Genomic DNA, 17,066 nt, shown 5'->3' on the forward strand with positions numbered 1-17,066 from the left:
GTCGGGGTCAGTAAACATTCTGGAGAACGAGATTCATCCTCTCTGCAGCACTACAGTAGCTCATTATCAATGAACTGCAGCCTCTGCAGTCTGCAGTCTGCCATATTGGGATTTTGATCATATTTTGATTAATTGTGCAGCACGAATCTCAGAAGTGTGGTACAATTTCAATCAAATGACAAATACCTGTCTTATTACAACATAAATAGAATGACATTATTTGCACCTAGGGCTGTCACTTTTTCAAATTATGTCTTAAGGATACGTAATACTAAATTCACTTGTCACACTGGAGAACCAGCATCTCAGACCAAAACAATAATAAATAAAATAAAACTGTCTTCTGTAGTCTTTCTACAGTCAACAACAATCACTCTGGTTTGGTCAAAATAAATCCTTCATTCAGAGAGCTGGCTCACATAGAGATTAACAGTTACAGATTGAATTTCCACACATTCTAATGGTAGTTTGTATGTTAAATAAACCGTGACAGTCTCATTTGCAGCTGGTCTTCATCTTTATGTCCACTTTATGAAACATGTCGTGTTCCACTGTTCGTTTCTGGAGCCCAGTCGTCTGGAATAAACAGAAACTGGACTAGTTTGTATCAGCGGCGACAGACACCAAAGATGTCCAGGAACACTGACAGACGATGTGTGGGAAGTGCAATGCATAAACAAATCAGTGAGCTTGGTGCCAAAAATATGGACAGAAAAAATAACACTTTCAATGTTTTTTTGTCACCTTTATTAATTAATTTTACTCGATATTAAAATCAGTCCAATTTCAACAGGACATGAACAGGGAAATTAGGAGGTAGTTACATTACAATGTTTGTGGGATATACTGTGACCATTTAAACAATCCTTGGAAGTGGTACAGGTAGTGATGAGTGAGAGATGCAGCTCATTAGAGCATTTTACAACCTCCTACACTTGGAACATAACCTCGATCTGTGGAGCCACTAATCGCCTTCAGCAGTGCTCAATGTTTGCTGTCCAATACACCAGGGAGGGTATAAAAACCAAATTAAATGTACAATAAATATTTAGTATCAAAAACAGTGTTGATCCCTTTTAAAGTAAAACTTCTCCGAATGTATCCCACAGGATCAGTCCCAGCAGACTGAGGAAACACTTCACTGATAAAACACTGCAAATACATCGCTACAAACCAAACCAGTGACGCATGCTTTCAGCAAAGAATCACTTTAAACCGTCAAAAGAAACACTGTAAAACATCGGAACACGTCAGAGTCTGAATCTCTGGGCTGGGTTTAAGGATTCTGTTCAGTCGATACTGTGTGTGTACTGATCAGATCTGCATCAAAAAACAAGTAGTGACAGGCATCATGGGATACATGTGCCAGATTTTCATTCAAGTAAGGGCAGAAATGTATGAAAACACTGAAAATGTTCAGAAAGTCTCCGACATCAGGGACTAATGACTTGCTCCTTGCTCGTGTTCCAACCACCAACCTTAGTGGGGAGTAAAACATGACCTGGTAAAGACAGTGGGGTTACGGCTACGTACATTTTGTAGTCATTTTTCAAGCCCATCTTAATGCTAGCTTGTACATTAATACAGTGACTGTCTGCTGTGAGCGTTCCTCCTGTCCATGCTGCTTGAGAAGAAATCACTTTGTTGCATGACTCCAGGTCAGAATCTACAGCAGTTCTGTACAGAAATGCATTTCAAAGTATAGCTGAAGCTAACGTGACAGTCAGTGTTAACTAAATCACATGTCGGGATTTGTATAGTTACTGGGGCAAAAGCCTCCTATTGGCTGCAGCTTGTGAAGCGGTTTTACACAGAACGAGGACCGTGGACTTTACGCTGCGAAGGGCCTGTTTATATTCCAGCACTGAGAGGAGGAATAATTACAGCAAACAATAACTGATTCACACACAGACAGCACTGGGTCATTAATTGTACTGAGAACCTATCTGTTAACAAAAGAAGCCAAAGTTCTTATTTTAAATGTTTAAACTCAAGCTGCAGCACGAGAATTTTAATAAATGTCTAAAATGGAAAAGAATTTTGATTTAATCAGTTAATATCTGACCAGTGCCAGGTTCGGTGCTTGATACTTTCAATCAATCCCAAGACATTGATACCTAGACCTACACACGGTGCCGTGGACGTCCAACAGTGGAGCTACAGTGCGAACAGAGTCTCCGTCAGTGATGGGAGAGTACGCTCTCTCACTAAATGAACTGATATCTCGGTGCTTTGGTTGAGCTGGAACTCATTATGCTCAATAGCTGAAGTCATTTGGAGTCTGAAGCATCACCTGCTGCTGTGTGACTGAACTGGAATCAGTTTATTGTTAGTGCAATAACAAGAGTTCTTGTTAAGGTTTGTAGATACATTTCATTATTCAGAGAGCAGAACTAATTCTTGTTATTGGTTTAGAGGGAATTTAACTAAAAGAGAACTAAAGCACTTCCTGCTTTCAGTTGAAAACTATTTCAGAGCTGCTGTACCTTTCAGAACTTTATACCACGGGCGCCTCAGACCTGGACCTGGTGGTGGAAATGTACATAAAGCAAGCACTGAACCTTAAAATAAGCAGATCCTCAGTTTCTTGTACACAACTATTTCACAGTCCTACATGATGGGTGTAGCAATGGAGCGTTATTTCCACAGTGAAAAATACCGATCTAATATCAAAAAGATGTATCAAAACTCCTACTCTCTACACGTAGCTATCAAAACTGGAGCATCGTGACAATCTGTACGTAGTGCATGTTTCACCATCCTCTCCATCGACCCTCTCTTTACAGTAGTCACACACAGTGTTATATACAGAGCATATCACATATTAGTGCCTTGAAAAAAGGTGCTGGTTCAGTGAACACAATGGTGCAGGTGATCGGTGAAGTCCTCTGAGGAGGCGCGTTCAAAGACCTGGAGCTGATGAAACAGACAGACACAATCTAATTAGCATTATTTTCCATTTTTATGTGATCCCGTTCAAATTTAATGTACACAGCGACATTTTATTCCATTAAAAGAACGGCCTACCTGTTAGACTTGAAATGCAGCTTCAGCATTAGGTAAAGAAACTGGAAAAGAGGAGACAGAAGGCTGATAAATCATCTGCGTATTAAACAACGCTGCAACACCCCCAACGTGGTTCAACACTAATACAGGTCAGGACAACAGGAAGCAGAGCGGTTGAGGGTTGGGTTGGGAATGCTTGGAGAACAGTTTACTGCCAAGGATCAGCGGGGTGAACTAAAGGCTGCAGAGAGACGACTCGGGATTACTAGTTGAGACGGAGAGAAGACAGAAAGAGAAAAAATGTCTTCAGTAGGACAAAGTCACAGTGAAAGGACAGTGGAAGAAAGAAAGGATTGTTGTCTAAGTCACAAGACTCCACAGCTTGTTAATGCAAACCACCCCGGCTCTACAGCTCAGTGGGAACATGGTCAACATGCAGTCACACTGTCTTTCATTAAGTCCATCGACACAGTCCAAATTTCACAGAGGTTCAGATTTTGATTTAAATGAGCTGACTGGAACTACGAGGTTTCCTATGTAACCAATCCTGATGAGTCTGAGACCTGCTGGAAACGTACTGGAGTCAGACATTCTGTGCATCAGTGTCCTGCTGTCTGTTGCTGAGCTTTTAAAGCATGAAGGCGTATTGACATTACAGCAGGACTTTGCATCCTTTGTTGGCCGGTGCAGTATTTACTACTCCAGAACTCCTGGCGCCACCTTAACGCTTACAATGGGCTCGTTCGAGATGAGGCGGGCTGACAACGATAACCTCATGAGATCGAGGCGGCCACAGTTTTTAGAGCCAGGCGCTGCAGTTGCTCTTCACGGACCGCGAGACCCAGGGAATTATGGGAAACGCTTGGCTGTTGCCTGATCGAAGAGCTGATTGGCTTAGTTTTCACGTTTTCCTGATTTTCTGTGACTTTTGAATTGAACTGTAGATAGCAGCTGCTTCATCTCATGTTGTGGAATAACAGTTTAATCTGTTAACATATCTCGTGTGGTTGATGATAAAGTTTATTTATAGAGCCGAACAGGATGGAAACGTTTTGTGACTTCCTGTATATTCTTTGAAGGCTGGAATGGTCCGACTTGACTGCAGCTTTTTGTGATCCCCTCCTCCTCCTCCTCCTCCTCGTTGTCCTCCTCCTCCTGCTGCTGCTGCTGCTGCTGCCTGATCTCATCCACTTTAAATACAGCTGAGGCACAGTTCATCTGGATCGAGCCTAATGCTAATGTTACTAGAAGTAGATTGCTACAATGTGGGTACCATTTTCATCTGGTCTTCATATGAGGCTACTTTGTTATTGTACAGTTCTGGAGAACTCGGGTCAAAGTTCAACAAATGAGAAATTTCAGTGCGTCCCGTTATGCTCAGCGCACCGCAGACATCCAGAGGAGCTGCATGCAAAAGCCTTTTTCCTGCAATAGTGTCAACACGCCTTAAACTACGGAATCATATTTGTGTCTAAATTATGAGTGTGCGATGGGACACTTTGAGCACAGAACTGTAATTATCCTGTGGTCGGGATACAAAAAAGGCAACTGTAATCCATTACAGAAAAAGGATTACAATTACATTTAGTAAAAATGGGGATTATTGTTCTAAAAAGGATTGTTTCCATTTTCCTTTTAAAGGTGACATTGTTCTGTTTTATAGAAAACACTACACAAAACTTATTATTGATATTTTTCTTCTATTGTTACGTTAGTAACCTAATGCAAGTATCACAATATTAAAGCAATGTAACAGACTCCATTTTATGACAGGGAATTCCATTTCTACAGTCTCAACCCTGATCATCAGTAAGTGGTCATACAAAAAGGTTCAAAGGAGAATCCAGCATGTGTAGATGGACCAGGAAAGTGTCACTGACACAACGGCCTGTCGACATTCAGGAACATGATCATGGACTGTTTCAAACTTCATTTAAACTCATTAAGCAAGTCAGAACAGGATATTAGAGGGGAAAGAACTTTTTAAACTGGAGTTTCATGTGGAAATGATCAACTCCAGGTTTTCTGGGCTACGAGCAGCAACATACACTGCTCCTCCAGGGGGCGCTACCAACATCACTCGATGCAGCCGTTGTGTGTTCCACGTCAGCTCATCACTGCCAATAATGACTGTGTATACGATTGTGATATAAATGAACAGTTTCTAACCTAGGGGTAAATAGCTAGCTTACACCGCCTAATACTGAAACAGGAAATGCTGCATGGCGAGGAAAGGAAGCAAGGTTTCTTTTGTGGTTTAATAATCTAATATGGAGTCCAGGATATGTCACTGGAGTAATTTAATACATTTAGCTATGATTGGCTATTATACAATGGGTTGCACCTCGTTTAATGTTTTGATGGATCTTCTTTTCTTAAATTGTCTTGTTAATAAAAATTAAAAAGAAGTCTTTAAATAAAACTGTACAGCAGGAAATGAACTGATGAGGAAGACATTCGGCAGACATAAATCTATGGAAATTAAAGAAAAAGGTACATTTAAAAGTTACTTTTTGAGTTTCAATCACTGGATTGCCATTTAAATGTGTAATTTAAATACTAACGGAATTAATCAAATTAGAATTCCTTTTAAATTGAAAGTATCACTGGTCGGTCTAATGTTAAACTAATGGACAATTAGTTACGGAGAAAGGTGGCTAGATCTGATAGAACAGGTGGAAGGTGGGATTGTTCATACATTCCTGATGACTTTATTGGTTGAATGTTTACCCACCAGTGCAGCATGAGGTCGCCACTGTAAAGGCAACTGAAAGGCCCATTTCACTGGATCTTTATCAACTTATTAATTCATATCATTTGACACTGACAAAATTACTCCAGTGGCACACGTCTGCCTCCATACGATAGGGTATGGAGGCAAGTCTACCAGTATGGGTAGAAGGAACACGGAACAGCCCCAAGTTTACAAATTTGGACCCTAAATGGAACACAACACAACACCAAAACAGAGAGCATCCACCCACTCACAGCAAAGACAAGACAAAAGACCAAATGGATCCATCACACCCACCGGCTACATACACACATACAGCATATGTGCGTGTGTGTCTCATGAGTAGTAAGCCGATGCTTTCTTGCTGAAGTGTGGTGGGAGTCGGCGCATGGAGAGAGGGGGGGGCACCCTGACGAAGCATGGAGGAGGAAGAATGAGGTGTGAGGTGAGTTTTGGCAACATGATGGTAAAGCTCAGTAACTGTCCTCCCTGTCCTCTCCTCACAAACAGCTTTCTTTTAACTGAAGGAACAGATGTTTGATGGAAAGTCTACCATGTCTGTTTTAACAGCTGTAGGTATTTATTATTATTCTGAATATTCAGTGTTTAGTACGGTGTACTTTTTCAACTTCCACCCTGTAAAGCCCTGAAGTCTCACATTATATTTCTTTCATCTTGTGCTCAAACGGCATACTCGGGACTGTTGGGCCATCCCCCATATTAATCTTGTGCAAACTGGATCATAACTAGTGCATACAATACATGGATCTTGTCCAAAAAAAGATAACATGTGCACATTAGATACATATGTTATGCGAACAGTATATATGGATCTTTTACTAACAGGATAAGAACTTGTGTGCAAAAGATCCATATACCTTGAGCAAAAGATGTATGGATTTTCTGCAAACAACATAACTGGTGTGCACAAGATATGGCTCCTGTAGATAGAAGATGGTAACTTGGGCATTTGTCCAACTATCTCTCATCAGTTTGGGGGCTTCGTACTTTCCAGACCTATGCACAAACCTCACATCAAGCAACACTTTGAGAGCCAAAACATAATTCAGACCACTTTTGTTTTTTGCTGCTCCTTAAAAATTTCTAATGACCTTAATATCTAAGAGTTAAGAAAATACTCTGCTGGTCCTCCCAGGAGGGGTGAGTAACAAGCAACGTCAAAATACTAATCGTGACTAGTGTTGTAAACATGTTTTATCATCTAAAATATCCGCAGCACTTATACTATGACAAAGGGGCTGAAATGCCTCATGTTGTGAAATGGAAACAGAAAAACAGAATGGAAGTGTGCTTTAAAGCCAGAAACAGTGCTGTCTGTGTGAGGATACACGAGACACTGAACTGAAGCAAGAAAAGTAAAGATCTTCATCTCACCAGCTCGCCTGCACAGCTTCAATGTCACTCACTAAGTTTTGGGCCAAACAAATCCCAAAAATCTGATGAAAGAAAAAACAACATAAAAAGGCAACATTAGACATTTTCAAAACAAGATTTCATATATAGAATGACGCTTTTCTTCTGGAACATTATGAAGGTTAAACACGGGAATAAAACGGACCTGCAGCAGTGCAACTCCAATAAAGATCCCGGCCACCAAGGTCAGGTTGTCCTGTAGCCACTTCTCAAACTGTGGCACGCAGCCTTTCACGTTGATGTAGTCCTTCTGCTCCGAGTCCTGAGAGGAACATAATCTCCTGCGGTCACCTTTACATTCTGAGTCTTGTCATACTATCTGACATTCTGACCTATTGTCAGTCTTCACTAGAGTCACATTGAAAGATAGTAGTTCCATTTCTGTGCATCCCGTATAGACTGGTTTAGCACAAAGACAGAGAGCAGGAAAAAACCCTACCAGCCTACCTTAGTTAAAGTTAATCTAGACTAGACTGTGAGTGGAAGCAGTGTTTAAACAGTGCTCTCCTGGATACCTGGTGTATAGGTCTACCTTTTCATAGACCATAGACAAATGTATTAGTTAGGGCTGCACGACAAGGTAAACAAACTATATTGCTATTATTTTGACAGTTATTGCAATATAATTCAAGATGAGTAGGAATGATCTTTTTTTTTGCAGCACAATTCTCATCATCATTTTACCTTCATCAAAATGGAAGAAATGGAAGAGTGAGTCAGGTAGATAGATGTTACTTACTGGTTTAGCTCGAATGTCGTATCCACACTGAGTGTTTATTACATCCTCCTGAAGACAGAAATAAACAGTATTTAACCTATTGAAAACCCGAGTTAGAAACACGCTCACAATGACGATGCGAACATGCTGACGTTCAGCGAGTAATGCCTACCATGTTCACCATCTGAGTTTAGTGTGTTAGCATGCTACCATTTGTTAATTAGTAATAAAAACAAAATACACACTGAAGTAAAATATTAGTTAAACTGACATTTTGACCTGATGATGGTGCTAGAGGAAAGTCATTAGGACTCATCATATGGGAACCGCGGACATTTCCATCCAGTAGAATGGATACTTAAAATCTTAAACCTGCTGGTGGCGCTAAGTGAAACCAAACTGAGGGACACACTGACCCACTGATACACAGTGCTGCAGGGAGGATGATTATTGTGGTTCCTTTAACAAAAAGCTAATGGGATTTTCCATTGGCTTTTGGATATTGCAGAAAATAAGCTCTGTGGTCAACAAAGGTTTATGATACACATTTTATTCAGCAAGATAATGAACACCACCGTTGTGATTTGCACTGACAGATTTCCAGTCGTAGAACAATGAAGATCTCTTAAGCTTGTGTTAACCACATACTTTATTTCAGGCATCTCACCAAAAACTTTAAATAATAAAAAACACGGACTTCAAGGAGAGGGAACCGAGGTGCTAAAATGCTGACTTGTTAATTTCCATGTTTTAGGACTCATTCCTGCAGCGCTCTATAGCCAGGAACCTTCTCAAGAGACACAAAACAACAATAACCTGTTAACACTTTCTGAAGTGCTATGCTACCAATACAAATATCGCCTCATTGACTGCACATTCAAGATTTTAGCGTTTAGTAACAGGGTACATTAAGACATATCTATTAACTTTCTTTTCTTTTCAAAGGCAATTTTATTGAACTCTGAGAAAACTGCTCCAGGTTGCATACTAGGTTGTTCAGTTTAAATACCTCTCAGGACCCAAGCATTCAATTCACACATGAATATCTGACTAATTAAAAAGGACTGAACTGGTTAGAATGCAAAAAGAAAAGTCCGAACTAGTGCACTGTGTAATGTGTGCATGTGTGCATGTGTGCAGAGTGAGGGACACATACCGCTGGGTCCTTGGTGCAGCAGGAGAAAGGAACTCCACACTTTTCCCGACTGGGATTCCCATCAGTACAGTTAAAGTAGATGTTCAGATTCCAATCGTCTGCTCCAAACGCACCACAGCACTCCCACTAAAGACAGGAAAAAGCATTTGTTCAAAAATGCATCACAAGTGGATTTGATTTGTCTGATGACCTGATTGGCTGCCTTCATTAAGGAATTACTCAGGTCCAATCAGACCAGCTTGTAGCTTCTGAAGTGCAAAGCCTCCACATAGCAGGTTTACCTCATTTCAATGAGAGGAGCTACTGTTGTTGGCCTAACAGAGTCCATCTCTGAGCTCACAGCCCCATCACGTTTCACTTTATTCAGAGATTTTGGTGAAACTGGGTCATACTTTATGAAGAAAATAGTTTCAGTTTTTCCCTCTGATGTCCTCCGGCTGCTCAGCTTCAAATTGCTGTGATTTACACGGTCTCCTGATGGACAGGCAGCTTTAACTTCTGCTAACTGTATTTATCATTAGTGGCCAACAGAACCGGACATAGCAGCCGGACAGGAATCAAACACAGCCTCTGAGACTAAAAAGCACACTGCTAACTGCAGCTAACCTAACTGACCAAAACCTGTACTGTACTGTATTCCCTGTCCAATGGCACCATCAGTCTCAGAGACAGTGTTCAGTCCGGGCTCCGTCTGTCCGTGTCTACTGGAAGGCAGACGCTAACGCTAGCTCAGTGCTAGTTGTATAGCAGTGTGGGGCGTAACACACACTAAATGTTATTGGTTAATACCAGTGGTTCTCAGACTCTTTCTGTCATTCCCCACTTTGGACAAGGGGGAATTTTCAAGCCCCACCTGCCCCCATCGCCCCAACACAGTGCTAATGAAATACGCAACAAGCTTAAAATGTTCCAATTTATTGAAGTTACAAGTAGTATCAGTATAGTAACAAGTTGTATCTAAATACTAACTATCTACATCAAATAACAGCAAGTTCAAAAATAAAGAAAATAAAAGTGCGGCTGTGTCATAAGTTCAAGTTCAAGTTCAAAAATAGAAAAGGGGGGGGGGTCTCATATCTAATGTTCTTTTAATTTAGACTGCATGTAGGCTAGTAATGATTACTTTGTTTGTGGGTGTTTGGTTTTGAATGTATGATCTTTGTTGTCATTAAAGAAAGGCGTTGATGAAGCAGACATCCCAACCTGCAAAACGTCATTTCAGGGAGGTTTGTTCCGGTGGGGAGGGGAGCGGAGGGGAATTCCTGTTACACTTGGTGTCGCCCCCGGGGGTGATCGGTCTAATAAGCGTCAACACACAGCTATAAGGACGGTTTGCTCTCACACGCGCTGCACTTATAGTCTCACACACACACACACATACGCGCAGTCACTCTCTAGTCTAGTGCGCGGTCTTGCTCCAGATTCCAGGAGATTGGATCTCATTTGCGGGCGTCAAGGAGCCGCTATCAATATGCGGGACACTCCCGGAACTTCCGGGACAGTTGGGATGTCTGGATAAAGATATAAAGGCATAAAAAGGAACATTTCCTCCCGTTTGGCGCGCCCCACCTGTCACGTCTCTATTCCCCACCAGTGGGGTGCGCCCCACACTTTGAGAACAAGAAATATAAGGAAGCAAATAGAACTGTACTTAAATCTGTGAACTGTAAACTAACATTTGGCATAGAGCTTTAAATCCCAGGCTCTTTTTCAGAAATTTGTGAGTAATATACTACTTTCATTTCCAAGGTCTTATGTCACTTACGTATTCCTGAGTGAAGTCGATGAGGTTCTGTAGATCGATGTCGTCCCGGTACGCCCGGATGTTATTGTTGATGAACAGGTTGAGCTGGTCTTTAATCCAGTCCTTAAAGACAAACGCCAGGACACCCGTCGTCAACTCCAAGAAAAAGATAATCCCCAGAAACACGGAGAACTATAGCAGGAAGACAGAAAACAACACACACTCAGGTAACGTTCCAATCCTTCATCACTGCACTGTGCGAACCGGAGCTCTTATAATGGAACATACAAACTTGAGTAGAAACGTGTTTTCCCGGAGTGCTCCGATGCATCCTGCGAAGCCCAGAATGAACATAACCCCCCCAACCACCATGAAGAGCCAGACTGGGTCCAGGCCCCCGAGGTCTGTGATGGAGGAGATGTTGGACAGAACCCCCTGGAAGGGAGAGAGGGAGCACAACAACATGCTCAGTCTGAGCCAGGCAGCTGCTTTCAGGACACAACTGGTTTGCCAAAAGGGTCACAGTGACATAAAATAATGAGAACTGGAATGAAATAAGGCTGCTGCAACCACAAATAATACAAAACAGACCTTTTTCACAGCAGCCATTTTGACATGAAATAGTCAGGTAAACGCAGATGTTACAAATTATACTGTTCATATTTATAGGCATTGTTGTAAATATGCCAGAATTAGCCAAAAGGCACTAAGGTACTAATTAAGATTGTCCCATTTAGTGTATCAGAGCCTTACCAGTGAGCCAACAGGCACAATAGCAGCACCCTGACTCTGTCTGACTTGAATGGAACCTTAATTAGTATCACTGGCAACAACTTATAATAACAAAGCTTATAGTTAGACTGGATCAGGTGAGTCCTGAACCATCTCTTAGTTATGCTGCTATAGGCCTAGACTATCGGGGGATTTCCCATGGTGCACTGAGCTCTTCTCTTCCTCTCTCTCTCTTTCTGCACTCATTCATGTTCCATTAATGCATGTTACTAACTTCCATTTTGTTTCATTGATTTCAAGGGGAATCCAACCCGGTGGCAGACATTAAGAATAACTATAGAGAAATAGGCAATCTTCTCTCTGATGGTCTGTTTGTTTAAGTAGGTCACATATAGAGGAACCAGTATTAAACTGTCTGTTTCATAACCAGCTAAAAACTCTTTGTGGTAAGATTAAACATTTGATTAATGACCTTCACAAGAATACAATTCTTTAAACACTGGATAATGAATTAAAAGCTGCATTAATTGATTTTTTGCCCATTAGGGAGCAGTTGAACAAGCTCCTAGCAGCTGCACAATATTCATCAGCTAGTTGCTAACTTGAGTTTATCAGAGCTCGTTGGCCAAGATGCCTGTTGTTGGTGCAAAAGAGATGAATGACTTTTCAGCTTGTTAAACCAAAACAATGAGCTAAAGGCTGAGGGGAACTGCAGAGTGAGTGATAATTCTCTGTGGGGTTGTTGCTTCAAGTGACACCTTTAACGTCATTTGACCCATTGTTGATATAAACATTTCGATTTTTGCAGCTTGAATTTGGAATATGCAGTGGCATGAAAACAAGAAAAATATTATCACATTGGCCTTTGATAAAAAAAATCTGTATTTGTTAAAATGTCATTTAAACAGAAAGTCAGTTTTGCATTTTTTAAACAATAACACTGTATTCTATTTTCTGATGTCTCTAATAATAACAACTCGGTGTCACTACTTACCTTCTCACTCCACGCCCACAGTCCAATTCCAACTAAGGCCATGCCCAGCAGCTGCAAAACACCACAGTCATGTCAAATTACTGCCAAGATGTGTTAATGCAAAATGACATGGTGCTGGTCTGTCACACTGTTATGACATTAAAGTACAAATACATTCCCTCTGAGGCCCCTGTGACCATGGGATGTGACCCTGGTTCTGTACTGACCTTTATTTCTATCTTAGTAAGATACAATAACTATATTGTATATATTTCATAGTGTTTATCCTTACAATAAAGTGACTGACAAAAAATTAAGAACAAAGGGTACTTTGGGGGGATTTTTTTTCTCAACATTACATCACACGTGAGTCTGACAGTTTACAGGTCGAACATTTTTTTTGTGCACTTTCTTAACATTTTATTACATGTATGAAAATGTCCTACACGTTTCTTAATGTGCAACGTGTGCAACCTTGCAAAATGACTTCACGTGTACCATTAACTTATGATCGACTGTACAGTTGCAACAGTTAACAGAAAACCTTTCTGATAATCGATTTTAGACATTTTTTTACGTAAAGGGCCCTATTTTTTTTCGGAGGAGCAACAACCGTAGCGGCACTCTGACAGTTCGATGTTCTGATCTCAAATTCTCTCTGCCTGTGAGAGGAACAAACAGCTGGGGGGTTTATTCAAATGAGACAGCACAAAGTGAGTCGTTGGTATTTTGGTGGAAAATGTGCTGTAAACCTTCCACTGAGAAGAGACATCTTATCATCATGTTTGTTTTAACATTGCTCAGCTTGCACTTTGGTGATTTTATCAACAAGACCAAACTGAATACTTGGATGAAATACGCAGCAATAACAGATTAATGCTTAAAAAGTAAAAGTAATTTAATCAAACACTCTCCGACTAGCAGATCTGTTTAAATCTTCACCAAAAAGAGCTTTTAATGTGGTTAAAGCAAGAAGTATTTAGTCTGCATTTATCTGTAATATAATATGATCGATTCTTCCAGTATCCATTGTGTACTGCTGCTTTTTACTATGAAAAGCATCTTCTTCAGTGTATTAAATCCCTGCAGCGTCTGAAGACAGCAGGATAAACATGTTGATCTATATGCACCTCCACCCAGCCCTTTTACACTTGCTTTGTGACAATACTATTTTGGTTCATACATGTACCAAGATAGCAGGTGCACTTGGACACGCCCACATAGTCTGCACACCCGAGACCTAGCCTACCGCTTTGTGCTTGTTGTTCTGCTCACACAATCAGAACAGTGCCCAGAACGCCGAAAATCTTTGAATGTTTCAGGTTTTCAAAAATGAAAACTGTTTTGTTTTAAATAAACCATACAATGAATAATCAGTTTAACAAGAAAATGATCTGCAGATCAATCAATACTGGAAACCATCAGTGTGTAGTATTTAGTGGCATCTAGTGGTGAAGCTGCAGATTGCAACCAAATATATAACCACTCACCTTCTGTGTGAAGCATGTAGGAGAAACTAGAGTGGCCACAAAACTTGCGGAAAAGGTGAGAGGCCCTATCTAGAGCCAGTGTTTGGTTTGACTCTTCTGGGCTACTGTAGAAACATGGCAGTTCAACATGGCCGACACTATAAGAGGACCAACTCTTTAGGTAAAACCAGCTCATTTTAAGGTAACGAAAACAACAGCTCTTACATTCAGGTGATTATACACTAATGAAAACATACCTATGAATATTATATTCCATTTCTGACAACAGATCCTCCTCAATGTCACACACTGGACCCCAAAGATTTGGAAAATGTTACAACTGACCCCATTCTCCCCCACCACATAAAAACAGGTATAAAACAGATGATTAATGAAGCACACTTCTGATGATCAATTAAAGTCATTTAAGTAAAGACAAAACAAAAATAGCTGGTTCCAGCTTCTCATCTGTGAATATTTACTACATTTCTTTATAATAGTAGATTTACTGTCTCTGGGTGTAGAGCTGGATCTGAGCTCTGCATGAACTTGTGACAGACACTTCTCATTGTTTTCTGATATTTGATATCCAGTATGCTTCAGATGAATCGATAATGAAAATAACTGGTAGTTGCAGCTCTCAGCTACAAGCAAATGCCTTCAATCTGCTCCTGTGCTCACAGGATCAGGTATGCTGTCAACCAACATGTCTGTCCACTGTATGATATGGATGACATCACTTTTTAAAACACATTACGTTGAATGTCAGTGTGTTGTTGACACTGTAACGGAAGTGACTGGGATGGTGTCAGTGTGAGAGAGATATGAATGTGACAGTTGGATGATAAGCTGCAGTCAGCTCTCATTAGTTCACTATAAAGCCGATTAGCTCCCTGTCGTCAACTGAGCGGCAGCTGCTTCTATCCGGACATGACTGGACCAATACAAGCACTATAAAGGCCCAATGCATCGATCTGGCAGCGATAAGATAACGGTACAGTGATAATGCAGTGGGGCCTTCCTCCCTATTGGCCAGTGGACATTAGAATAACCGAAGTGCACTGGAGAGAGGCGCAGATACCGCAGCATAAAGATAGAAAACCTTCTTACCCAGAACAGGATGTTGAATCCAAAAATGAAGTATTTGATGCAGCAGCTGACTTCGTGGCCTTTGTAATGATTCCCCGACATGTTTGAGCATCGTCGGCGCGGTGTCTCAGAGGAAAAACACGGCCTGCTTCACAGGCTTTGTGTGCGGGATGGAACAGGTTCAGCGCTCCGGGGAAGCATCTCACTTTGTCCGCTACGAAATGTTCACAAGGCCGCTTCAGAACCGCTTCAGAACCGCACCGAGAGCATGTTGACGGGACTTCAGCACGGACTCACACAAGTAGCACCGAAATCTAGACGGACGGTAGCGCAGAGGACCGGCGCAGTGTAGAAATTATCCTCCGTTTTCTGGGCAAATTGCGCCTACAGGAGGCGGTACGCTGCTGCGGGTGGTCGTCAATGATTGGCTGGGAAAAGAATTGAAAGACGCGCACTGCAACCAATCATATCAGAGGAAGAATGGGGCATTTCCCGTGTCATGAATGACGTACTAAAGACAAACTAATGATAACACAGATACTGCAAATAAGAATAATCAGAACAATAAGAAGAAATGAAGCCCGAACTGTGTAAAGATTTCTGATTAATATAAAAATAAAACCATTATATATATTTAATTACATTAGTAGTAATAACACTGGTGTCACATATAACAATTCTGGTGGGAAATTCCTTTAATTTGAATTTAATTTGATTTTAACAGTTACATTTAGTCTGTGTAATACAGTATGTATCTAATTGTATAATTTGAACTCCACTTGAAGTCATTATAAAACCACAACATCTCCAGCTACAGGCCTAATGATACTAATACAAATAACAAGAAGAAGAAGAAGAAGCAGAAGAAGCATCATCATTAAGCCAGGATGTTAGAAATACTGAGGCCAAGTGCAGAATCCCTCCCATCTAAACTTTAAATGGACCTGTACTTCTGCCTTTCTAGTCTTCCAACCACTCAAAGCACATTCACCCTTTCACTCAGTGATGGCAAAGTCCATTGAACAGAAACTAACTCATTCATACACATTCACACACCGATGCACGGCATCAGGAGCAATTCAGGGTTCAGTATCTTGCTCAAGGATACGTCGACATGTGGCACCAGGAGCCGGGTATCGAACCAACAACCTTCAGATTAAAGGACGACCCGCTCTTACTCTGAGCCACAGCCGCCTTTAAACTCAGTGTTTTAAAAACAACTTACAAACTTAACTTTTATCTTCAGTTATATTTTCTGTTCAGTTGACTTCCTGACATTATTGTCTGGTGCCAATATGTAATCCTGGTAGAAAATTACTTTTATTTTAATTTACTAAATGTTGTCTTTTGCCCAGTTAAATTGAATATACAAATATTATAATCACAAATGAATGAAATTTTGTTGTTAACCTTTCTACCGTGTTGTAATGTATTCACACTTCACAACAGGACATAAGTCACAACTCAGCATACCTCCCACACACCAACTTTTACTCACTTTCACAGGAAGTATAACAATGCTTAGATGATAATCTCTTGTTTTTTTAAAAAACATCTTCAAATAGCAAACAGGCATCATCAGAGGATGTAAAGATTATAAGCAGCATTCTTTAACAGTAAAGGAAAAAGAGAAAAAGAGAAAAACACAAAATGCTCATCCAATGACTGAACTCCACATTCATACAGCAGTTACCAATAATGATCTTACTGGTGTCATTTCTGATGAAGATATTGATACTGATTAATAGATATGGAATATCAATTAGCTGTATTAGCTATGTGGAACTGTTATCTCCACCTATGTCAGATCAGACAATAGCACTAAGTCTTCCAGTGGAAACTTTCAAAATAAAAGAAAGTAACTAAAATGAAGTTCTGGTTTAATGTGCAGAGATGCTCACAGCTCATTTTTTTCAACTCCAAGTCACTTATGGTTCTAATGACTATATATCTATTATCTGCTGCATGTCATCCAGTCTGCTTACAGCACTACATAACTAAGGAATCCAAA

At 40.6% G+C, this 17,066-nt stretch overlaps 1 protein-coding gene across 3 annotated transcripts; it reads right to left on the reverse strand.

The window, feature by feature from the left end:
• Positions 1-730: 730 nt before the first annotated feature.
• Positions 731-15,479, reverse strand: tspan5a (tetraspanin 5a). Of its 3 annotated transcripts, XM_051428596.1 has the most exons (11): positions 15,077-15,479; positions 12,519-12,569; positions 11,081-11,227; positions 10,814-10,984; positions 9,049-9,174; positions 7,914-7,961; positions 7,320-7,436; positions 7,136-7,197; positions 6,038-6,149; positions 3,028-3,068; positions 731-2,916 (listed from the first exon to the last, which is right to left on the reverse strand). In XM_051428596.1, the coding sequence occupies exons 1-9, from the start codon at positions 15,155-15,157 to the stop codon at positions 6,077-6,079; spliced, it is 876 nt and encodes a 291-aa protein (XP_051284556.1). In that variant the 5' UTR covers positions 15,158-15,479; the 3' UTR covers positions 731-2,916; positions 3,028-3,068; positions 6,038-6,076. The 3 variants fall into 3 exon arrangements, with proteins under 3 accessions (XP_051284556.1, XP_051284558.1, XP_051284557.1); XM_051428598.1 differs by lacking the exon at positions 6,038-6,149; XM_051428597.1 differs by lacking the exons at positions 731-2,916; positions 3,028-3,068; positions 6,038-6,149 and adding an exon at positions 3,075-3,271.
• Between the last annotated feature and the right edge of the window lie 1,587 nt (positions 15,480-17,066).

Source organism: Dicentrarchus labrax, unplaced genomic scaffold (genome assembly GCF_905237075.1).
Source record: "Dicentrarchus labrax unplaced genomic scaffold, dlabrax2021, whole genome shotgun sequence".
In the NCBI taxonomy this organism is placed as follows: Eukaryota; Metazoa; Chordata; class Actinopteri; family Moronidae; genus Dicentrarchus; species Dicentrarchus labrax.